The sequence below is a fragment of the Plectropomus leopardus genome, chromosome 17 (assembly GCF_026936395.1).
Source record: "Plectropomus leopardus strain MGB_pleo_1.0 chromosome 17, ASM2693639v1, whole genome shotgun sequence".
Taxonomy (NCBI): Eukaryota; Metazoa; Chordata; class Actinopteri; order Perciformes; family Serranidae; genus Plectropomus; species Plectropomus leopardus.
Genome location: NC_142192.1, coordinates 34,241,699 through 34,267,863, shown reverse-complemented (window position 1 = coordinate 34,267,863; position 26,165 = coordinate 34,241,699). Strand labels below are relative to the sequence as shown.

The window sequence follows — 26,165 nt, the reverse complement described above, 5'->3', positions numbered from 1 at the left end:
CCTCCCCTCCATGCTGCCCGGCTGCACAGCCCTGATTCTGACCCGGCGGGCCGTGGACCCACTGGGTGGTGACAGCATGTAACTTAAGGTCCTCTGGCCCTTCAGCTAATCCCTAAAGATACTGCGGAAGTAGAGAAGCGTCTTTCCACCTACCGCTGAAGCTGACGCTGCGGATGTAACTGAGCAGTTTCCTCCCTCCTGTCGGGTCCATCTGGGGGCAGATGCTGGAGTTTTTGGGACACAGGTCCCTCTGCATGTTGTGGAGAGTGTGGGCCATGGTGCACGCCACATCAGTCACAAACTGGACCTTCCCCTCCTGCTCGTACTGCGAGTCGATGCCTGAGAGACACACACAGAGAGGACAGACAGAGGTATAAAATTCAGGGAAAATTCTCTTTTCCTCATTACTATGGAGCTCCCCCAACCCCTCAGCCAAAATGGTATAAACAAATAAATAATAGTGACGTGAAGACTGTCACTGAGCCGCTCAGCCTCCCCGGCTCGGAGGGCTCGTTGTTGAGGCGGTAAGGAGCTACAACTACCCGAGAACGGCGACTGATACCATGAAGTTTTACTGTTCATAAAACTTAAGTATTACTTCAGTAAACGAGTATCTAAACAACAGGCGGCCGTGTGTTTACTGAACAAAAGACGGCAGTGCGCTCAAAGAGTTTACATGAAGAATCTGGATCTCGGTCAGAAGTTTGATTTAAAGTCTTGTAATTCCAACATGAGGTTTGTGCTTTTTGTTTCTCAGTCAGTTTTCTTTTAGAGAAATATCACAAAATTTGTCATCAACTCCAAAGAAACTGCAGAAACTGTCAATTGTTCAACACTTTTCCTGCTCAGTTCATAGGACACATGGACGGTCCTGCATTCACACATCAGACTGTAATTTCTGTCTTTATTTTGTCCAGTGTTTTGTTCGTATTGTGAAGAATGTTTGATATCAGAGTGATGGTCAACAGGCTGTGGAAATAGATTTTATCTTTCACCTTTTGAGCATGTACAGTAAGGTTTTAAATTTCTTAAATTTCTTCTTACTTAAATTTCCCTCGGGATCAATAAAGTACCTATCTATCTATCTATCTATCTAATAATTTCCCCTCTCCTGAAAAACACTGGCTGTCAATGCTAATCCACAGACAAACGCAAAAAGTTTTGCACAGACTTTTGATAACTTTTCGAAAAAGTCCTAAAGATAATTGCTGTTTAGTGACCTGATGTCATTTTGACAATAACAGGCATTTAAATTGTTAAATGAAAAAAAATCCTACCTCCATTACATATTCAGAATCAGAAATACTTTACTGATCCCGGGGGGGAACTGAGGTTCGTTACAGTCGCTCTGATGCCAGCTGTGACAACAATAACAAGAAGAAATATGTACAAGTACACGCATGTAAAAATATAAATGTAAAAATAAAAATACAGTAGAATCCAGTTAATACAATATGTAAATATTTACAATATTAATTATGCATAATATGCTGAGTATGTTTGGTGCAAAAATAAAAATGCCAAGAAATACAGTAATTACTGCAATTACTGCAAATAAATGAATATTTCAATTACAGTACTGACAATGTGCAGTGTGTATAAAGTGTATAAATTATAAAACGTGTGTACAATATAAAACTGTGACAATATGTCTAAAACTAATATGTAGGTTTAAAATATGAGAAATATAAATGTAGAAATATGAGTACTTTTCTCAGCAGACACACAGCAAAAACACTAAAAACCCCAAAACAAAAAGTGACAACAAATATTCATTCAGTCATTTTCCGTAATCGCTCGTCCTCGTAAAGGGTCGCAGGGGGTGGAGCCAATCCCAGCTGTCATCAGGCGGAGGGCGGGGTCACCCTGGACAGGTCGCCAGACTCTCGCAGGGCCGACACGTACAGACAGGACAGACGACCTTTCACAGTCAAACCTACGGAGAGTCACCATTCAACCGGACCTCCGGGAGACCCCGAGAGAACCCACGCACACACGGGGAGAACATGCACACTCCACACAGAAGGGCCCCGCCCACGGACCGAACCCCCTTCCAACCGGGTTTCGGACCAGGGACCCTCTTGCTGTGAGGCAACAGTGCTAACCACGATGCCACCGTGCCTAATATGCCTAATAATATCTAATATGACCCCATTTAAAGAAGTTTGGGCCCCTGACAGAGCCTGAGACAGGACGAAACCGCTGATCTCAGCTTCGCTCTGTGCAGAAACAGGAACCTGCTGATATACAAGCAGCACAATTGCTGAACGGCTTTTCAGAATCATGGCAGGTGTTTTGGGTTTTTACCAAACATTTAAAACTTCAGTGAGATAAAAGATTTAAAAATCAGAGCTGCAACTCGCAACCAAGGACAGAAGGCAAGTAAGTCTTCAGTTTCATATTATTATAATGTTATTATAACCGTACAGCTCCAACACTGAAAACACACCACGACCACGTTAACCCTTAGTGACCACTTACACACCACACACTTACGTCGCTCTGCTCTTCTCAAAGTCAAGCTTTAAAAGTATTATATAGTAATATTATAGTAACATTATTTTCTGGGGCGACACGGTGGCGTTGTGGTTGGCACTGTTGCCTCACAGTGAGAAGACCCGGTCAGAACGGGGTTCGGTCCGTCTGGGCGGGGGGTGTCTGCGTGGGTTCTCTCAGGGTCTCCGGTTTCCTCCCTCAGCCCAGACACACGCAGGTCCCTGACGAGGACAAGCAGTCACAGAAAATGACTGACTGAATATTATTTTCTACTTTCATTGAGTTTATTTTTTTACCAACATCAGTCCTAATCATAAATATCAAATGTTCATTCATTCTCGTAATTTTAACCCTTTAAATGCCAGTTTTTTGTCACTGTTTTTATTAGGAAAAAGTCAAACACAAAAACTGAATTATTTTTAAATATCCTATATGCAAAGTAGTTTTTTGTTGTTTTTCTGTTTGTTTGTTATAACATGTAACACAGCATCTATAACATGCAGCACAGCATCTATAACATGTAACACAGCATCTATAACATGCAGCACAGCATCTATAACATGTAACACAGCATCTATAACATGCAGCACAGCATCTATAACATGTAACACAGCATCTATAACATGTAACAAAGCATCTATAACATGCAGCACAGCATCTATAACATGTAACACAGCATCTATAACATGCAGCACAGCATCTATAACATGTAACACAGCATCTATAACATGCAGCACAGCATCTATAACATGTAACACAGCATCTATAACATGCAGCACAGCATCTATAACATGTAACAAAGCATCTATAACATGTAACAAAGCATCTATAACATGCAGCACAGCATCTATAACATGTAACAAAGCATCTATAACATGTAACACAGCATCTATAACATGTAACACAGCATCTATAACATGCAGCACAGCATCTATAACATGTAACAAAGCATCTATAACATGCAGCACAGCATCTATAACATGTAACAAAGCATCTATAACATGTAACACAGCATCTATAACATGTAACAAAGCATCTATAACATGTAACACAGCATCTATAACAGCCTCTACGAGACAAATAATTAACAGGAAACAACTTACCGATGGTGTTTTCACCCGGTGGCTGTTAGCTTCAGTCCAATCCAGCAATAATGACACCGAGTCCACCGGAGCCCGTGTGAAATGTCCACCATGTCCAATGTTTGGACACGAAAACTCCAGATATCCCCACACCTGTCCCCGGATGTCCTCTCCTCTCTGCTTTAGCGCACTTTAAAGCTCCGACTTGAACTTTTCCGTCATGTTAGCTAACACGGCTAACTTCAGTTAGCTTAGGCTACATCCAACCGGACACGATCCGGACTGACGGCGGGGACCGTCACTCTGCGTCCGTTTGACTTTAAATCCACTTGGACTTTGTTTTTGGGCGTTTTTACCGAGTGACGGATGGAGATGGCGAATTCGACCCGAGATCGAACTGTTTCGAAACATTTCGTCACTTCTGGCATCCGCACGTACCTCGAGACGGGTTTCGAAATGTCACGTGATTGGTACAAAACCGATCTATAACCGATCTATAACAGATCCACGTACCGAACCGATCTATAACAGATCCACATACCAAACCGATCTATAACAGATCCACCTACCGAACCGATCTGTAACAGATCCACCTACTGAACCGATCTATAACAGATCCACGTACCAAACCGATCTATAACAGATCCACGTACCAAACCGATCTATAACAGATCCACGTACCAAACCGATCTATAACAGATCCACAACAGATCCACGTACCAAACCGATCTATAACCGATCTATAATGGATCCACGTACCGAACCGCTGCGGGCGTTTGAGGTGTTGTGTTGTGGCGAGGAAGTGGAGGGAGATTTGTGGGAAAACTGAGCTGAGTCGTTGGTATATTGATGCTAGATTGACAGATACATACACATAATAATACATTATATATAAACAGAAATATTTATCGGTTTATTTAAGCTCTACAGGCTTTTGGGCTGACACCAAAAACATGAGAAATGGCTGCGATGCAAGCGTCTACCAGCAGATGCCGACGTAGAGCGAACAGGTATTGAAACGTTTCAAAACGTTTCAGAGCAAAGGTTCAAAAAGTGTCGAATTTGAGCAGCAGGGAAGCAAACGGACAGACAGAGTCAGCTCCCGCCTTTCAGATCTGTAAACTTCCGCTGGCCGCGTTGTGACGTCACAAAGGGGCGGGGCCCGTGTAAGGGGGTTCTCGACAACAGTTACGGGGAACCTTCGCTGCGGAGAACGCCAACAGACTTTTCCTTTATTTTCTTGAAACCAAGACACAAACTTTAAGATATTTAACTAAACAGCAAACGCGTGTTCAGTCCGACTCGGAGAAAACGCATCAAGTGTCGACCCACATCAAATGTTCAAGGACCGTCAAGGAAAAAGGAAAAAAGGAAAAAAGATTGCCAGTTTCTTTTTTTAAAAAAATCCAAATCACTAAACACTTTATAGGAAAGAAAACTTGTCACAAATTTTAAAATAAATATTAACTGCCAAAAATAATAAAATCAGATGTCTTCCAAACCTGCAGGCATGTTTCCTCTAAAAATCCACCTCCGTGCCTGTTGGCTGATATCACAAAAGTTGATCTGCAGGAGACAAAAGTATTTTTAAGAAACACAGAAAGCCTGAGAGCATTGCTGCATTACAGTTCATAAGAGCCTATTTGTATACTTTTAATTATCAACTATCGCCTGAAATGTGTTTTTCTTTACATAAAAATTCATTTAAGCCATAAATCAGTGCAGAAAACGTCCCCACAATGCAAGAAATGAGATGTTTGATGCTGAAAACTGAAACTTCACATGTAACTGAGGAAAGTTCGGAGGCCGAGCTCTTATTTTCGTTTGAACAAACTGAATTTTGAATCCAGACAACTCTTTTACTTTAAACGAACCTGGGACTCATGGAAGATGTTTTTTTTCACTTCAGCTCATCTGTTGAGGCATAATTACATCACAGTGTCTGTTTGGTTTTTTTGACAAAAACGATGAAAAAAGCACAGATACAAATTCTGGTTTAGATGTTTTTTATTGTGAGCGTTGTGTTTTTAATACTGCGACAGGATCTGTTTGTTTTTTTTATTTGTGTTTTGGTAAAAATTGCAATTTAGGAGAAAAATCTGAATTATTATCAGAAAATACAGCTGATTACATTTTGTCTGACATCCCACATTTTTGCAAAAATGACAAAACATAACTTTGTCAGTTTTCCCATAAATGCTCTGTTTAACCAAAAAAATGATCTGTATCCACAAATAACAGTGAAAGTGGCAGCCCAAGAAAATATATCAAAAATGTATATTAACCCTTTAAAATCTGAGCCACAGTAAGAGGGCAATGAGCAACAAAAGAAGAAATGAGCCAAAAATTAGTAAGAAATTAGTAACAACAAAAGAAAATTAACTACTAAATAACTAATAAACAAACAAGGACAACAAGATTTGGAAAAAGTGCTTAAAAATCATAATAATTCTGTAACATATTTTAACGTTTGTATTTATGATTATTACATAGTTTTTCCCAATCTTTTTCTTTTTTCTCTAAACATTTTTTAAGATATAATAATAATTTTTTTAAAATAATTTTAGAAATCTACGACTTTCTTGCAATACACATATATATATATACATACATACATACATATATATATATACATATATACATACATACATACATATATATATATACATATATATATATCCGGAGCGGACAGCATGGCGAGGGGTTTTCCAAATATGAAGAGCATCACGGAGACAATGCAACTTGTTGGCGTTTGTTTACGAGGTCTGTCCTCCGTTTTGATGAACAGACTCAATTAGCTGTTTTTAATTCAGGCTGGTTCCTTATTTACCTGATAAACTTTTTTTTTAAATTTAACTTTCATTTGTGATGTAAAATTGCAGCAGCTGTCAGGAATAAACGTACAAACAGCACACTTTAAAAAAATATTGACTAGAGTTAGAAAAATGGTAAAGACTTTTCTAAAAGTGTCAGAATTGAAAACTTGTAGTCAAGTATAAGTGTGGACAGATCATTAATGATCAGTGTTAGGGACTGTTTGTTATTTATGAGAGGGGAGGTGGTGCAAACAGGGGAAGGCATAAACCTTTACACGGCTGTATCTTGTATTAACTGTATCGCTAAAAATCTTTGGAGATGAATTTTTCTTTTATAATTTTGGTTGATTTTTTTCCTTTAATATTTATTTTAAAAAAAGATTTTTTTTTTTTTTTTGCTAGAAACTTTTTTGGCTCTTTTTATTTTTTTTATTTTTGGTGAATGTTTTTTTCCTTTAAAACTTTTAATAATATGTTTCATTTTAATATGCAAACTTTTTTTCCCATTTAATATTTTTGTTGGTCTCTAAAAAAAAGATGCCTTCCAAACCCACGGGCCGACCAAAATAAAAATCCCCAAAATTACACAATTTATCATGGCCAAAAACTGTAAAAACAAATATTATCTTTGGATTTTTCGAATTTCCAGCAGCCACAATAGCCACCCCATTCCTCTGATAAATTAAGAACAGTCCCTTAGGCATATTTCTATATTTTGGGAGAAAAAATAAACATATATCGTATTTACCCACCGAACGTCACGATCACCGAGACACAGTCTGTAGATCAGGACGATTTCCTCACACAACTTCGTTACCGTGGCTACTTCATCACACACAGCACAGACGTCAGCCCACAGACGTGTGATTTACACAGACAGACAGACACACAGACACAGACAGACACACAGACACAGACAGACACACACACACAGACACAGACAGACACACAGACACACAGACACACAGACACAGACAGACACACAGACACACAGACACAGACAGACACACAGACACAGACACACAGACACACAGACAGACACACAGACACAGACAGACACACAGACACAGACAGACACACAGACACACAGACAGACACACAGACACAGACAGACACACACACAGACACAGACAGACACACAGACACAGACAGACACACACACACAGACACAGACAGACACAGACACAGACAGACACACAGACACACACACAGACAGACACACAGACACAGACAGACACACAGACACACAGACAGACACACAGACACAGACAGACACACAGACACAGACAGACACACACACACACAGACACAGACAGACACACAGACACAGACAGACACACAGACACACACACAGACACACACACAGACAGACACACAGACAGACACACAGACACAGACAGACACACACACACAGACACAGACAGACACACAGACACAGACAGACAGACAGACAGACAGACACACAGACACAGACAGACACACAGACACACAGACAGACACACAGACACAGACAGACACACAGACACAGACAGACACACAGACACAGACAGACACACAGACACAGACACAGACACACACACAGACAGACAGACAGACACAGACACAGACACAGACACACAGACAGACACACAGACACACAGACACAGACACACACACAGACACACAGACACACACACAGACAGACACACACACACACAGACAGACAGACACACAGACACACAGACACACAGACACACAGACACACAGACAGACACACAGACACACAGACAGACACACACACACACAGACAGACACACAGACACAGACAGACAGACACACAGACACAGACAGACAGACACACAGACACAGACAGACAGACACAGACAGACAGACAGACACACAGACACACAGACAGACAGACAGACAGACAGACACAGACACAGACACACACACACACACACACACACACACACACACACACACACACACACACACACAGACACACAGACAGACACACAGACAGACACACAGACACACAGACACACAGACACAGACAGACAGACAGACAGACACACAGACACACAGACACACAGACACAGACACAGACACAGACAGACAGACACACACACACAGACACACAGACACACAGACACACAGACACAGACAGACGGACACACAGACACACAGACACACAGACACACAGACACAGACACAGACACAGACAGACAGACACACAGACACACAGACACACAGACACAGACACAGACACAGACAGACAGACACAGACACACAGACACACAGACACACAGACACAGACAGACGGACACACAGACACACAGACACAGACACAGAGACACAGACAGACAGACAGACACAGAGACACAGAGACACAGACAGACAGACACAGAGACACAGAGACACAGACAGACAGACAGACAGACACAGAGACACACACACACACACACACACACACACACACACACACACACACACACACACAGAACACGAGCATATAGAAAACTAAGATGACCTCGGGGGTCATAAGATCTGGCGAAATATGACAAAATTTGACGTCTCCCAAAAACAGCCGGAAACAGCATAGAGCAGCCTGTCCGAGCCGCAGGACACACCGCCGTGCAGCACGTCGCATTTTTAAACCAGATGCTGCATTTCGACATAATATCACGTTTGTGGCCTTTTTCACTTTTTCATCAGGTTTTATGGCCTTTTACAAAATAAGTTAGTTTGACCTTCTTCATGCGATACTTCGACCTTTTTATGGCGTTAATGACACTTTAGCTGGTACTGTAACATCATTCCCTTTGTTCTGGTGTACTAGGGTTTCTCTTAAAATGTTGTTTTTATGACTTACTTAAGACTTTTTAAATATAATACTGTCTTTACAATATTTATCACCAGATACTATGTTTTTGAAATATTTTTTTTCTGCAATGACAGAACAGACTGTACTGTGATCATTCTTCTGACGCAGTAAACTGTGTTTGTTATGACATATCTCACAATACTTCCTTAATTTAACTGTAAAATAAATATCTATTAAAAATAACACAATCTAAGAAAATAAAGCAAATAAATGACTAAATTATTAAAGTGTAAAATAATATTGCACCTACAAGAGCCTACCTTTTTTCTTTCTTTCTTTACATTAAAAAAAATATTTTGTGCTTTTTTTTGTTTTTGTTCTTTTGTTTTGGTAATATCTGAGGTTAAATGAAATAACTGAGGGGCAGGTTAAAGCAGGCCCATCTGCGGGTTTTGCTCGTTTTCAATGAAAGGGTTCCATTTTTAGGACCCGAGGATCCACCTGATTCGTTTTGCATGAAAACAAAAGGCTGACGGGAGAGCTGGCCGCTCCTGCCGAGGTCGACTTCAAATTCTTGTTTTGCTCTGTGTACTTTTTTGTTTGTTTGTTTCCTTTTTTCCTTTTCTTTCTTTCTCTTTTCGTCCCGCTGTTTTCATGGCCGTCTTCACACAGGACGTTTTGGGATTTGGTTCAGGAAAACGTCACCTCCCGGCGTCGGTGGAAACGTGCGGCGGTGGATGTGATTCTGTCCCGTCGGCCGCCGCAGCAGTTTTGGGCTGAAATAACTCGAGCAGCTGTTACTGCAGAAAACCGAAGCCTCCTCTTCAACATCCCATAAATGTCTGTTTAGAGTTTGAACCTCAGCGAAGGCGCCGCGACCGAGTACATGGAAGGAAACAACGAACGAAATGCAGAAAATGGAGAAAATAAATCATGAGATTAAGAATTTAAGACTTTTGACGTGAGACGGCAGAGGTCACAGAAAATAAATATTAGATTTGAAAATTAAGGCGCTCCCCGAGCCAAACCCATTCTTCTCCCCCCAAATTTTCAATTTGTTTCTTTTTTGTTGGTTTGTTTTAAGTCTTTCTTTTCTAAATTCAATCATTCCCGTCTTTTTCCCTTTTTTCTGTTTCCCTTTTTTTGTCCTTTCCATTATTTCTTCAGCAAAGATATTATTATTACTGTTAATCTTAATATTTGTTGGGGTTATGGGCTTGGGGGGGTTTTACTGCAGCTAAAAAGTATTTTGAAGCCTGTTTCTGTACTTTTGTGAAGTACTGTAAGAGATTACAAACTGGTAAATAAAGAGTATAAAAAACCAGATTACAGTATTACTGAGTTTTTCATGACGTATTTTCGGTAGTTAGGGTCAAGTTTCGAAGACTTGCTGTAAAAAGACGTTCTTCTCAACTACTGTACTACGTTTTCAGGACATCGTATATTTTGACGTTTTCAGGGTTATAGTGAAGTTTTTGTACAACATGCTATAGTAGTACTTTTTTGACGACAGTTTTTGACTTATAGCTGGATTTTTTTCATTGCATTTCTTTCTTGTAGACTCTTTTTTCCTGATATTTTATACTACAGACTTTACTGTGATGTATTTGATCAAACATTTTTAACCCTATCGTACCGTGACTGTTTCACGACACAACGTGAATTTATGAAACATTAAAGCTGACTTTCTTTACAACATACTATAGTATATTTTTGAGCTACTTCACTGACATTTTCACAACGTACTATACTCTTGACTTTTTATCGGTACTGACGGTCCCTGAGCAGATGTCGCCCTGAATAAAGCCTCAGAATCACGTTTGTGGTTTTTTGAGCTACATATTCTCAGTTTAACGTTTCATTTCGCTGTTTTGATTTCAGCTTTCGTTTCAGAAACGTCATCAGGCGTGACTTTTAAAAAAACGGTTTCTCATCAGTTTATTTTGTCATAAACTTCACAAAAATACCCCAAAACACACATTTGAACTTCACTTTCATGAACTTTCTGAACTCCACTCGCAGTCACTTTGAAAACTGACAAATATTCGAGACAAAACATCAATTTTACTTCTTCGTCGAGCGAAAATGAACCCTCGAAACAGTGTGCACGGTTTTGCTCTGATTTCAGGGTTTAAGGATACGTCTGAAAACGGCGAGGAGCGGGCGGCTCAGGCGGGTTTCCCCTCTGATCTGGGTGTGTCGGCGCTGTTAGCCAATCAGCAGTGACCTGTATACACAAGCTGCAGAAAATCTTTACTTAATGTGCGTTCGATGTAAACACACGTTTACCGCGCTCACGTGACGCAGCAGGACGTTGTGTTAAAAGGTCTGCCGTGTTTTTGGCGGCTGAACGCAGCACAGCTGTTCAACAAAACATTTCACTCTTCAAAAATCAAATCAGTTCCACCCCGGGTTTGTGCTGACCAACCAATCAGAGCTCAGCGAGCGATGAGGTCAGCCAATCAGGTTATGGGCAGCGGATGACGCGTTCGTCCCAGTTTTCATCACAAGCTTTTTACATTTTTTACTGAAGTATTTAGAACCAAAATTAAATTCTCCTTCAAGAATCCAATTCCAGCGTTTCTTTGATCAACCAGCTGAAGTGTAACTAATTTCACCGACTTTTCAAAGTTACGAATATTATATATATATAACATATATAATATATGTAACTGTAATCCACCACGAAGGATAATCAACATTAAACTTCATTTGATGTTAATACCAACAAGTACATTTTAATTCGGAACTTAAATTGCCAGTTTGCTTCTTCCATCAGAGCGAACTCAGTACTGAGAATCAAATTCAAAACGTCTGAACTTCCACATCAACAACGTCTGAATTCTGCCGGATACGTTTGGATTTAGAATCTCATTTTTGAAAGTTAAAGTGATTTTTAAAGAAATACTTCTGAAAACTTGGATTTGCTGTTTAAATATTTTCAGCATTGAGGTTGAAATGACTTCATCATATTTCTACGCTCTCGTGTTTTCATTTCTTTTAGATCACTGAACGTTCCTGAAGAAAAGTCTGGAGACCAACTTTTCCCCGAAAACCAACATTTCAAACTTATTAACTGTTGGAGAATTCAACTTTGACTTTCAGTGAGTGAAGATTTAACTCGGTTTCAGAGATCAAACAGCTCAGAGACTTAAAACCTCTCTGGGTTGTGTGGTTGCTCGTCGTGTGGTTGCTCGTCGTGTGGTTGCTCGTCGTGTGGTTGCTCGTCGTGTGGTTGCTCGTCGTGTGGTTGCTCGTCGTGTGGTTGCCGCTCATTCTTAAATAAAGTTGAGGATGAAACAAGAAAACAGCTCAGTCCTCTGCAGGTTTTTCTTCAGTTCTGATCCCTGATGGATCCCTGAGTTTCTCGAAGTTCAGATCGATTTAAACGCCAACTGTAAAAACCTGCTTCAGGATAAAAACCAGGTCCAGAGTCCAGGTGTCTCTGCCGCCCTAGATGGACTCGATCTGCCTACGAACTTTCTCGGAGGCGAGGCGGTCCAGCCAGCGTTGACGAACGACCACCAGGACCGCGAAAACAGCCGTTAGAGCCAACATGGCCGCCTCAAACTTCCAGAAGAGATGTTCCTCCATCACAGCGGAGCGACAGCTGGAGAGAGAGAGACGTGCTGAGTTTACCTGAGATTCACCTGAGAAAACCTGCCGGACCCGAGCTCCTGATCAAAACCACCAAACCCGTCCGCTTAATGTACCCACCAAACAAAAGCAAAGTTACGGACAGAATGTGAAACTGATAGGGCTGCAAAGTGCAGTAAAGAGATGAGGTAAAGTGCAGTAAAGGAACACAGCAGAGTGCAGTAAAGAAACACAGTAAAGTGCAGCAAAGAAACAGTAGAGTGCAGTAAAGGAACAGAGTAGAGTGCAGTAAAGGAACAGAGTAGAGGGCAGTAAAGGAACAGAGTAGAGGGCAGTAAAGGAACAGAGTGGAGGGCAGTAAAGAGATGAGGTAAAGTGCAGTAAAGGAACACAGCAGAGTGCAGTAAAGAAACACAGTAAAGTGCAGCAAAGAAACAGTAGAGTGCAGTAAAGGAACAGAGTAGAGGGCAGTAAAGGAACAGAGTAGAGGGCAGTAAAGGAACAGAGTGGAGGGCAGTAAAGAGATGAGGTAAAGTGCAGTAAATCCTGACCTCTTGTACTCGTCTTTGTTAGTTCTGTTGCAGTTGACCTTCTCCACGTATCCCGTCGATGCGCAGGACGACCACGACCTCTGAAACACAGACACAACTTCAGGACCTTCGAGCCGCCGCAAACTGTTGCTGTTTTCATGGCAACTACACTCTAAACACCAAGCAGTGGCTGTTTTGGAAACGCTAGAAGCGTCTGCATCTTTAAATGTGCTGCAAACACACACCGTCTGAAAAGCGGTACAAGGCGAACACTCGGCCGTCACCACAAAGTCCTCCAGCAACCAGCAGGGGGCGGCCGTCTGTTTCACCGCTGTAGGAGGAGAAGAAGAAGAAGGTCAGAGGTCAAACAGCTGCAGCGTCCTGATGACAACAAACTGGTCCTTGCTGCCGATGGTGGTCCGTACCTGTCGTTCTCTCTTCACTCAGCAAAGCTGCTCCGAACACCCTGAAACACAAACCCTCACATCGTCAGACTGACCTCTGACCTCAGCGGCCGCACCAGGAGACACACGCATTTCCAGGACTTTTCCAGGACTCTGGAACAAACTTCCAAGACCAAACATTCTCTGAACTGAGCATCGATACCTCCTATTTAACAGCTTTTTACATATGAGTCAAATAGAATAATGAATTCAGAACAAAAATAACCAAATATCCAGAATATGTTGATTTTAAAAATAACATTTTTTCTTTGTTTTTTTGTCAATTCTTACAGAAAAAATCTGGGTAATTTATTTTTTTCTTCAAAAAAGTTTTGGTGATTTTTAAAGAAAACACGCCTTCCAAACCCGCCAGCCTGCAGGTTGTCTAAAACTTTCCCAAACCTGGAAATTGCTACCAAAGTCCAAGACCTTTCCAGGTTTTTCATGACCATACAGACCCTGTCCTCACAGTACTGACCTTAGGGAGACGAGGCCCCAGAACAGAGCGTGGAGGACAAGGACTCGAGGCCGACAGCACGCCACGGGGATCCGACAGTCGCTCTCCATCAGCCTGCTCCGCCACCAGGATGACGCCGCAGCCACCCTGACTCCCGGAGACTGTTTTCTGACCAGGTACTGTTCAAGACTGGTTACTGTTCCTGACCAGTTACTGTTCCTGACCAGTTACTGTTTTCTGACCGGTTCCTGTTTGTGACCAGTTACTGACAGATCCTGTTGTCCATCTGCTGATCGGCTCAGTGTGTTTCAGGGCTGCAGGATGCTGAAATCTGAAAAATGAAACAGATCAATCTGTGTGTGTGAACTCAATTTTATTTATAAAGCTCATTATCACAAAACACGGTTTGCCTCAAAGACTATACAGCGTTCAACATCCCTCTGACCCATCGCCTCAGGAAAAACACCAAAATAAAGAAAATCTAGGTATCTGATATGTGTGAGAGGCTCATATCGGCCTATAATATCGACAAACAGAGAATATCGATTGGCCTATATATCCGTCAGGCTCTAATTACAAGCAAATATTACAGTTTATGTAAGTGTTGATAACAGCCACATGTGTATGTTAATAGTGGAGGCATGACTAATAATAATGGCAGTAGAAGATGTCGTCGCGCAGGATCACAGCATCAGTGTAACAGAGCCTCACGACACAGACGCAGCCACAGACAGGATCACAGCATCAGTGTAACAGAGCCCCACGACACAGACGCAGCCACAGACAGGATCACAGCATCAGTGTAACAGAGCCCCACGACAGAGACGCAGCCACAGACAGGATCACAGCATCAGTGTAACAGAGCCCCACGACAGAGACGCAGCCACAGACAGGATCACAGCATCAGTGTAACAGAGCCCCACGACAGAGACGCAGCCACAGACAGGATCACAGCATCAGTGTAACAGAGCCCCACGACACAGACGCAGCCACAGACAGGATCACAGCATCAGTGTAACAGAGCCCCACGACACAGACGCAGCCACAGACAGGATCACAGCATCAGTGTAACAGAGCCTCACGACACAGACGCAGCCACAGACAGGATCACAGCATCAGTGTAACAGAGCCCCACGACAGAGACGCAGCCACAGACAGGATCACAGCATCAGTGTAACAGAGCCCCACGACAGAGACGCAGCCACAGACAGGATCACAGCATCAGTGTAACAGAGCCTCACGACAGAGACGCAGCCACAGACAGGATCACAGCATCAGTGTAACAGAGCCCCACGACACAGACGCAGCCACAGACAGGATCACAGCATCAGTGTAACAGAGCCCCACGACACAGACGCAGCCACAGACAGGATCACAGCATCAGTGTAACAGAGCCTCACGACACAGACGCAGCCACAGACAGGATCACAGCATCAGTGTAACAGAGCCTCACGACACAGACGCAGCCACAGACAGGATCACAGCATCAGTGTGTCTGTGTGTGTGTATCTTCGGTTTTGTAGAAAATCATTCACAACTCCTCACAGCTTCAGCCACCAATTCTTTTTGAGATGTATAATCTGATGTTATTTCCCACAATGTTGCACGAGAACAGTGAAGAACACTTTCAAAGCAACATTCAGAACAGGTTTTTGAGGACTGAGATTACACAACACGTTTTGAATGAAAATGTAACGTGACATGTTAACGCTGAGAAACGTTTTTTAATGTGTTTTTAATGCTCATAGGGAATATTGTCTTAAATTTAAGTGTTCTGAGGACGGAGAGAGAACCTTCAACAACAACCTTATGTTGCGTCGGTTACATTATAACATTCTCTGAACGTTTATGGAATCGATCCCTGGTCGCTGTGCTCCTTTTCAAACAGGAAGCAGTGATTTTCGGGTGAGCTTTTCTGTAGTTTTTGTCTTGTGTGATTCTGATCTGAGGTGTTAGCATGGCAGCTAACAGGCTAACGGAGCTAATCACGTGACGACTGAATTTTTATCGATCACAGTGACGATACACGAATGGTGTGACGTCACTGACGGTTAAATATAAAACACTGTACGTATATTATTGATCTGTCTCTCACCGATCGCGGTCGGTGTCTCGATGTGTACCCGATAACGCTAACAGTGTATTTCCCCATAACGGCATGCTAACGGCAGCTAGCTCCGCTCCGCGGGCCCAAACACTCACCGGAACCAGTCGCCATGTTGGAATCCCCGCGGCGGGAACAGAGAGAACAGAAGATCCGGTGACACCGACACAAAGTGTCCGAAAACCCGCCAAGAACCGGAGGACCGACTGGGCCTAGCGACCGTTACCGAGCCTGTCCGCTAATACCGACTGACCCCGTCTGCCTACACCTCCGGTACAGGGTTTTCACAATAAAAGCGCCATGTACATACGTCAATTTAGGGACTGTTGTCTATGTATCAGAGGAGAGCGAAGCTCGTGTGACTTGTTAAAATGTTAAAAGAGTAAGAGTGACTTTTTTTTTAAAGAAAACAAATCGCCAAGAGGTTTAAAAGGAGAAAAAATAAAAAGAAAAAAGAAAAGGTATGATCACCATAACATTTTAAAGAAAAAAAAGCCAAAAAAATCAGAAGGAAAAAATAAGTCCCGCCTCCATGCTCAAAAAGTTATTTGACATGCTTCTCTCTGGATTTATTTTATTATTTTATCTACATATTATTATTATTATTATTATTATTATAACTTGATTTAATGTATTTATTATTTTCAATTCTTCTTATTCATCACGCTTAGTAATAATGGTAATAATTATTATTAGAATTATTTTAATTTTCAAAAATTATTTCATTATTAAAATTTGAGATATTACAATCATATGGATTAATCTGCAGTCTCTTGTTATTCGGTGTTTTGCACACGTATTTTCAGTTTTTCTTTTTTATTGCTCTTTATAATCTTTTAAGCAACGTGTTTGTTTATTCTCTGTATATATCCTATTATTATTATTATTATTGTAATTTTATTTTATTCTGTTTTACTTTATTCCATTTTAAGTGCCTTTCTTTGTGTTTATATAAAAATATTTTGTGTTTATATAAAAATATATATTTCATTCAGTCGCTGCTCTCTTATTTGCTTTTGCAACATAACAATTTCCGTCACGGGATTAATAAAGTATTTCTATTCTATTTTCAGAGGACGTCAGTGTTTCTCTGTCTCCATCTCAAACTACAATAAGTACATTTTATTTTGAAGGCTACAACGCAACACTTCCTCTTTCGTTCTGCGCAGCCGCGGTCTCTTGTCTGTGCGAAGTCGTCAGACACGCGCACGTCGGTCCTCCGCCGCCATCACTGTGACGTTTCATTGTTTACTTTATTTACAGCAGTTTTCGTCGGAATATTAATTATCGCAAAACATTAAAACGACAAGCCGATATTATCTACAACTAATCACATAAACACTCATGTAAATAAAAGTTAAAATGAGACAATAAACACATTTAACCCTTTGAAACCTGCGCACAGTGACGTAATCTCTTTTAAAACATGCACCAGAAATCACCAAAAATCAGCAAAACTTGGTTAAAAAAAGTTAGAAAATTACCTGAAATTTTGCCCAAAAACAGAAAAGAAAAATGGTTTTAAAAAAGTGATGGCCTGAAAAAAGCTAAAATATAAATGAGATTCATTATTTTCTATTAATAGTTTTATTATTTATCTCTTTCTTTTTTAAATTTTAATTTTCCTTAAAAATCTGGATGAAAAAAGAGAAACAACTCGAAAACTAAACTATATTTCTGTTAATTTTATACTTTTTAATGCTGCTTTTCAGGACATTTTCTTTTTGTTGCTAATTTTCAGCTCATTTGGACGTCTGCTCCTAATTTCTGGCTCTTTTTTGGTCCTTTGTCTTTTTCTTGTGTCCAGAATAATGTGGACACGCTGTGGACACGCTGTCTCCTGGACAACGTCATCTGACTTTAGTCTTCATCACATCGACCAATCAGAATCATTCAATCAGTCAGATCAATGATCAGCCAATCACAGTCCTCCATGTCTCTCCTGTGGACTGCTGCAGGGACACCGCGCCTCACAGACTGTGGATGTAGAAATGAGGACACCTGGAGCCACGAGGACAGAGACACACCTGGACAGGACGAGTCCCAGGACTCCACCCCCTCCAACAGAACCTGTCCTGGTTACACTGAGACACAGCAGGGGGGACAGAAAGGGACACACCAGGGGACAGAGGGACAGACAGACACACACAGAGGGACACACCAGGGGACAGAGGGATAGACATACACATACCGGGGGGGGGCAACAGAGGGACAGACAGAGAGACAAACCTGTCTGTTATTTCCAGTGATAAATGAAGGTGTCCTCCAGGTGCAGTGTCTCTATGTCTCTAATGAGTCTGAGTTTTTACCAGCACAGTGACTCTGCGTCTCTTCAGCCGCCGACACAGGCCGGGAAGACGACCACGTCCAGGAGGACGACCACGTCCAGGAGGACCACCGAATCCGTCCCTCTTCAGAGGGGGGACAACATCTGAATCTGAAACTTCAACCTGAAGGACAAAGAAAGACAATATTAAAATCACCTTCAGTGTCCACAGGACGGACTGTGTCCAGTGGACCGGCGAAATGTTGCACACAGATCATGATGACCTGGTGAAGACGTCACAACAGACGTAACAGACACAATAAAGACAAGAAAAACTGTTTAAAAAACATAAACGGTGTGTGGACAGTGGACAGTGGACAGCTGTCTTTGGTCTCTGGTGGAGGAGACACGTGTTTACATGTTCACATGCCTGCATCATGACATCACCTTTTCAAGAGGACGTGTGAAGGACGGACAGAGGGACGCAGACACGCTCCAACATGTCCATCATCCGTCCTGATGCAAAGATCAACTTCACATCATAACGTGATGAAGGATGTGAGTGCACGTGCATCAGAGCGTGCACGGCTGTGTGTGGCGGCGGCCTGTGAGGAGGCGGCGGCCTGTGAGGAGGCGGCGGCCTGTGAGGCGGCGGCCTGTGAGGAGGCGGCGGCCTGTGAGGAGGCGGCGGCCTGTGAGGAGGCGGCGGCCTGTGAGGAGGCGGCGGCCTGTGAGGAGGCGGCTAATCAATAAGTGGATTGACAGAAAAGTTGATGAGAAACTGGTTTAAGGCTCACAGGCCGCTAACTGAATGACCGTTCATGACTCAAGGAGCTGCCCCGAATTCATCAAGAAAGCTTCGTTTGGTCACCAATAAATCAATCAATAATTCTAATAATAATAATCAATGTGTTTGCTGATTTTTTTTGTGAAGGAAAAAATAGATTTCGTGATTAATTCAGAGAGACTGAAGCTGACTCACGAATTTTCAAACTCAACAGTAATTTTGGGTGAAAAGTTCCTTTAAACCTTCGCTGAAGTGACACACACACACACACACACACACACACACACACACACACACACACACACACACACACAGCTCCAGATCCTCCCAGCATGCACCTGTCCTACCTGCAGCTGAGGGGACGCAGGTGTGATGTCGGGCAGACGGCAGTCGACTCTCTGCAGACAGACGCCGATCAGCAGCAGAAACATGGTGCACGCCCTCAGCTTCATCTGCCAATCAATCAATCAATCAATCAATCAATCAATCAATCAATCAATCAATCAATCACCTGTTGATCTTCTGCTCTCTCTTCTTCTTCTCTCCTGTGTGAATGGGAGCAAACTGACTCTGGTTGCCGTGGAGACGATAATCCTCTCAGTCTGCTTTAGGAGTCACATGACCAGACGATGACATCACAGCGAGCTCCTCCAATCACTGGCCCTGCTGCTCAGAAACACTAATCTGGATCAGAGTGATCCAGTTCTGGTTTACGTCTGTGACGGTTTTTCATTGAATCCGGATCCAGATCCAGATCAGCAGGTCTCTGACAGCATCTGAGCTGTTGTTGGTGGTTTAAGTTTAAATAAAGTTTACAAAGAAGAGCAGACCATCCATCCACCGCCTAACATCTGTCCGTCCAAGACACTTCTCTCCCTTTCAACATTTTTGCTGATTTTATTGATTTTACTTTTTAACTTTCTGGTGTTTTTGTTGTTGTTGACGATGAGACAATTTCTCAGCCAGAAACTGTAAAGACAGAAATTATTGTTGGATTTTCTCATTTTGGACGGTCCTTCGACACATCGTGAGGTTGATTCACTCAGAGAGGCAACAGGACAAACGTTTGTAACTAACAAAACAAAAAGGTAAAAACAGCCAAATGACTGGAATAAAAACTACTGTTACTGGTATCACTGTAATTAAAAAAGTGATAAATGAAAGTTAAAATTAAATCATTTTTGGATTTATAATTACAGCTCGTGGGATTATTATTATTTTACAGGAACAAGTTTGTATATTTATGTATTTATTTTTTATTTAACTGGCCAGAACATATTTTCCTCCAAAGACCTCATCATTTGTTTGGTGTGATTTTTAATTTCTCCAGGTGGGAATACGACTAAATTAGAATACTCAATTATAGGTAAAAGTCCTGCATTTCTTACTTAGGAATTACATCAAGTGCTATATTTAAAAAAACAATATTTATCTCCTATCAGTATCTGCTAAAACCTCGTTATAGAAACACATGATCATTACTAACAGTATCAGCAAAAGTACTCATTTCCTGATTGGTTTAAAATTTTCACACAGATGGTTTCTGAGCTGATTATACCACATGAAACTCTGCTTACAAGTGGATCAGATGATCTTTTTCTCTCCTGTGTGAATTCTCATGTGTGTCTGTAAAGTTCCTCGATGTGCAAAAGATCTCCTACAACCTGAGCAGCTGAAAGGTTTCTCTCCTGTGTGAGTTCTTGCATGTTCCTTCAGCTTTCCACTTCTATCAAATCTTTTCCCACACTCAGAGCAGCTGAATGGTTTCTCCTTGACCTGATCATTTTTCAGAGAGTTTAAACCTGACTGAGGTTCTCTGGTCTCCCTCCAATCATCACTGTCCTCAGTCTCAGGTTCAGAAGAGTCTCCAGTCTTGTCCTCAGTCTCTGGCTGTAAATGTGTATCTGGATGTGAGTTCCTGTCTGGTTCTGGTCCTCCACAGTCCTCTCCATCAGCTTCTGTTTCCATCTGTTCAGTTAGTCTTTGATGAAGCTGTGAGGACTGAGGTTTCTCTTCATCATCTTCACTCTTCACAGGGACAGGAGTGAATGGGAACTTGGTGATATCAGCCTCCTCCAGACCTTGAAGCTGCTCTCCCTCTGTGACTTTCTCCGAGACAACAGTTTATTCGAGGACTTTCAGTCAGGCTTTAGAGTTCATCATAGCACAGAGACGGCACTAGTAAAAATTAATAACGACTTATTTATCGCTTCTGACACGGGTCTGATCTCTGTTTTAATCCTATTAGATCTCAGTGCTGCATTTGACACCATTGACCATCAAATCTTACTGCACAGACTTGAATCCTCAATTGGCCTTAAAGGAACGTCACTAGCCTGGTTTAGGTCATACTTATCAGATCGTTCCCAATTTGTTCACATCAATGATCAACCCTCCGCACATACAAAGGTCTGCTTTGGAGTGCCACAAGGTTCGGTGCTCGGACCAATCCTTTTCACTTTATATATGCTTCCTCTAGGCAACATAATTAGAAAACATTCCTTAAATTTCCATTGTTATGCTGATGATACGCAATTATATCTATCTATGAAACCAGATGAAACTGATCAGCTATCTAGACTTCAAACATGTCTTAAGGATGTAAAAGCCTGGATGAGCCGTAATTTCCTGATGTTGAATTCAGACAAAACTGAAGTTATTGTTCTTGGCCCAAAACACCTCAGAAGCTCCTTTTCCAACAATTTAATTTCTCTAGATGACATTACCCTGGCCTCTAGCACAACTGTAAGGAACCTCGGAGTTTTATTTGACCAGGATTTATCCTTTGCCTCCCATATAAAACAAACTTCAAGGACGGCTTTCTTTCACTTCGTAACATCGCAAAATTAGACATATCCTATCCCAAACAGATGCTGAAAAATTAGTACATGCATTTGTCACCTCTAGGCTGGATTACTGTAATTCCCTATTATTTGGTTGCCCAAACAAATCTCTTAGGTCTCTCCAACTGGTGCAGAACGCTGCTGCTCAGGTTTTAACGGGAAGCAAGAAAAGGGATCATATTTCTCCTGTTTCAGCTTCTCTGCACTGGCTCCCTGTGAAATCCAGGATTGAATTTAAAATCCTCCTCCTTACTTACAAAGCTCTAAATGTTCAGGCTCCATCCTATCTGTCACAGCTCATAGTTCCTTACCAACCCTCAAGATCACTGCACTCTGAAAACGCAGGGTTACTTGTGGTTCCCAAAATTTCCAAAAGTAGGTTAGGAACCAGAGCCTTCAGCTACCACGCTCCTCTCCTATGAACCATCTTCCATTTTCGTCAGGGAGGCAGACACCGCTTTCAACTTTTCAGGGTAGACTTAAGACCTTCCTCTTGATAAAGTTTTATAATCAGGGGCTGGCTCAGGCTGCCTGGACCAGCCCATAGTTAGGCTGACATAGGTTTAACCTGCCGGGGGACTTCTCTGATACGCTTGAGCTCCTTTCCTTCTCTCAATGCCGCCATCGGAAATCATGCATGTCTGTTAACTGCATTGCCATGTGCGAGCTTAGCTTAGCTCTGTGATAGCCATGTGGTACTTCCACCTGCCTGGGGCTCGCTGATTACAGAGCCTGGGTCTGTTGAACTGCACCACGCTAATCCCATTGCCTCTCGGAGCCGCTCCTGCTCCCTTGTTTCCTAAGTTTCCCTGGATCCTGGCCGTAACCTTGACTGTGCCTAACCGTGGTGACAGCTGTGCTGATGCTGTGATCCTGCCTTTGGTTGTGCTCGTGCTGTGTGATCTTGCCTTTGGACAACTCCCTTTCACATATGCATGAGACTGTTATCACCTCTATCAACATCATCATAGAGAGCAATTACTAATTTCACACCTACCATTATTGCAATATGACATGCATCTGTTTCTATTATTGCTGTGCCCCCCGCCACCTCCCCCCCTCCCTTTCTCTTTCCTTTTTGCCATGATTGTATTTCATTTGCTATTTACGTTTACATCTATTGCCTCGTCTGTCCGTCCTGGAAGAGGATCCCCACTATCCTCTCACCGCTTCTTCCTGAGGTTTCTTCCTCTTTTTTTCCCCTACAGGGGTTCTTTTTGGGGAGTTTTTCCTTGGGTGATGTGAGGGTCTAAGGGCAGAGGGATGTCGTACACTGTAAAGCCCTCTGAGGCAAACCATGTTTTGTGATAATGGGCTATATAAATAAAACTAAAACTGACTGCTCCACAGCTCCTCCTGCTCCTCTTTAATGTATGGGGGCTCTGGGTCCTCCTGCTCCTCTTTGACAATAATCACTTTCTGGACACCTGAAGGTAAATCTGAAACACAGACAGACAACATTGTTACCGTAAGCTAACAGGTGCTAGGTCATAACATCAGGGTCTGACACCAACTGCAGCTGGTTGTATGTCAGCAAAGTTTCAGTTTCACGTCACTGGTTTCTGCGAGCAGAGTTAAGTCTTTACTCGAATCTTTTCAAGTTAGTGATCAAAAAAAGTGAAACATCCTGGAGCATGAGCCACTGTTACAGCTTGCAGACATCATCTTGGTGTGTGCCCCATAAAGTGGCCATTCCCCTCGTAGAATACACCAAAAACCTTTAATAAGAATCAACTCCCATGTCCTCATGAGCAAAGGTGATCAGATCCACTTGGCCAGACATTGCTTCAAAATAGGCCTGCCTGATGTGGATCCTCCTTGTGACACAAAACCTTGTCTGAGGTGCGGAAAGACTTAGTGTGGTCCACATAGAAGTCGTGAAACCTTTCAGCCTCTGCAAAAGGGTGTGGCAGTGGATAGAAAGCCTCCAGTAACAGATGCCTGAGGACAAAATTCCCAGCCAGGACCTTATGCTGTAATAACAAACAAACAAAGAGCAGTGAAGTAATGAGTCCTAAAACACGGAAGTCCGTTAGCCTTTTAGCACTTGCGGTTGCCTCGTCTCAAAGTCTCTGTTTTTTTTGGGTTTGGGGTAGAATGTCTGAAATATCTGTGAAGTAGGGCTGGGCAATAAAACAATAACAATTTCAGTCGCGATAGAACTTTTCCTTTATTGAAATATGAGACGTAGTCGATAAAATGGCGATAGAACGCTTTCCAACCATGTTTTGACAGACGACACGAACAGCCAATGATAATAAGAATAGCGCTGCGGCGAACCAAATACAGTGAAGGACTTTGACTGTAGAACAGCTGAGTGTTTGACAGCCACAGCACTCAAACAGCCACATCTGCAGAGGTGAAAGTGACTTCTTTAGACTCTACAGACGACTTTGTGTTAGTTTCAGCTTTAATCAGACTTTGGATGAATTATTTAGAAACAGCAGGACGCATCGCTCTGTGTCTCATCCGGCCGCTCGCGCTGAGCTCTCATTATTATTACCAGGGGCAGATGTAATGTTTTGGGGGCCCGGGGCCACAAGCACATGAGCTTATTTTCAGCCTTTCTCTAACTGTGAATGTCGGCAGGCTGTTGGCAGCTATAGGAGAAGTAGGCCGACTCAAAAGTTTTTAATTCCTGAGTAAAATGATTAACAGCACAGAAGTTTGACAGAAGCTGAAGTCAGAGTCCTGCAGTCAGGAGAGGTCGGCCTATTATCAGCACAATGTGCTTCAATTTACCTGAAGTTTGTTTCAGATGGAGCTTTTCATTTTTATATAATGCTGGAAAGTTTAATAAATAATAATGATTCAAGTGTTTAATTACAGTCCAACACACCATGGTCACATGACACTGTGTCAGTGAACTATGAGGGCAAAAAACAAACCACAAAAAAAGCAAAATAATCGTAATCAAAGTAAAATCTTCAGTTAATCGTGATATTGATATCAGGTATGAGGCTCGGACCTTTGCTGGGAGGACATTTTAGTACCTGGACCTCTGTGAGTTTTAGTAGAATAGGTCCTCCAGCTGGTGATGCTGTTCTACAGTATATTTGTCATGTTCAATGTCTGACAGAAAATAAATATTTAAACATAAATGAACCTGATGATATCTTCATATCTCACTGAGGAGTCAAAGGAACCTTTAAGCTCCACAGAAACACTGATTTGATGGATATTAAGTGATATGACAAAAATTATCGTGATAAGACTTTTTTTTATCGCCCAGCCCTACTGTGAAAATTACCATGTTGAAATAAACCTGTAAGCCTCACAAACTTGTGTTCGTCACAGAGATTATTTTAATCGAAAATCCCAGAAGGTTTTTGACGAGGGGAGCCAGAGCGATGCTGACTTCCTGTTAGACTACAAAAATACGTCATTCCTTCGCCACTCTATAAAGGTTCAGACTGAAGCTAGCTGCGGCTAACAGCTAACGTTAGCTTAGCATCATTAGCAGAAAATAAACAAACCTCTTCTTCTTCTTCTCGGGTTTGAAGCCTCGTGCAGCAGCAGTTTCCGGTGTCGGTCCATCTCTGCTCCGGTTACTGAACTAAACTCTGACGGTTTGTTTTTCTGCCGTTATTCAGATCCAGCTAACGGTTCACTCTGCTAACCGAGATCACCGTCACACCGGCGGAAGTACACACTAACACTGCCGGGGACATGTTCCCCCCCTTTTTTTAACCCTTTGAACCTGAGCAAATTATTTTTATTTTGAATCATTTTTTATTTCTAATCTTCGGGAGGAGGTGATGAGCAACATGACATGAAATTACTCAAAATAAGCACGAAATCTGTAAAACAAAGTAAAAGACTTGAACATTTTATATAAAAAGATTAAATTATTTTAATATTATCTATTATATATTAATATTTTAAGATAAAAAAAAAATACAATAAAAAACATAAAGGAATGACTTCAAAAGTGACATACA

The 26,165-nt window shown here is 42.0% G+C and overlaps 2 protein-coding genes across 4 annotated transcripts in view; both read right to left on the bottom strand.

Annotated features, from left to right (window-relative positions):
* LOC148186759 (metabotropic glutamate receptor 4-like) overlaps positions 1 to 8,022 on the bottom strand; it is a 57,735-nt gene extending 49,713 nt beyond the window's left edge. The window contains exons 1-2 of one of the 3 annotated variants that reach the window (XR_015779520.1): positions 1,278 to 8,021; positions 154 to 339 (exon numbers count right to left, since the gene is read on the bottom strand). Coding sequence is in view for 1 of the 3 variants with exons in the window: in XM_088090708.1 (XP_087946834.1) it covers positions 154 to 339; positions 5,081 to 5,090 (196 nt within the window). In the remaining 2 variants the exon portion in view is untranslated. Of the gene's footprint in view, positions 1 to 153 lie in introns of all 3 variants that reach the window. The other 2 variants (XM_088090708.1, XR_015779519.1) reach the window with 2 other exon arrangements.
* A 3,096-nt stretch (positions 8,023 to 11,118) lies between these two features.
* On the bottom strand, positions 11,119 to 16,615 carry jtb (jumping translocation breakpoint). The gene is made up of 6 exons (XM_088090704.1): positions 16,427 to 16,615; positions 14,246 to 14,555; positions 13,750 to 13,790; positions 13,570 to 13,655; positions 13,346 to 13,425; positions 11,119 to 12,807 (listed from the first exon to the last, which is right to left on the bottom strand). The coding sequence occupies exons 2-6, from the start codon at positions 14,332 to 14,334 to the stop codon at positions 12,651 to 12,653; spliced, it is 453 nt and encodes a 150-aa protein (XP_087946830.1). The 5' UTR covers positions 14,335 to 14,555; positions 16,427 to 16,615; the 3' UTR covers positions 11,119 to 12,650.
* Between the last annotated feature and the right edge of the window lie 9,550 nt (positions 16,616 to 26,165).

Bases quoted from the DNA above. Each gene is read 5' to 3' on its own strand.
- jtb (XM_088090704.1), bottom strand. From the start codon at position 14,334: ATGGAGAGCGACTGTCGGATCCCCGTGGCGTGCTGTCGGCCTCGAGTC. The intron at 13,656-13,749 runs GTACGGACCACC...CTCCTCCTACAG, and splicing joins GAGTGAAGAGAGAACGACAG to CGGTGAAACAGACGGCCGCC. The intron at 12,808-13,345 runs GTCAGGATTTAC...CTCTCTCTCCAG, and splicing joins AACAAAGACGAGTACAAGAG to CTGTCGCTCCGCTGTGATGG.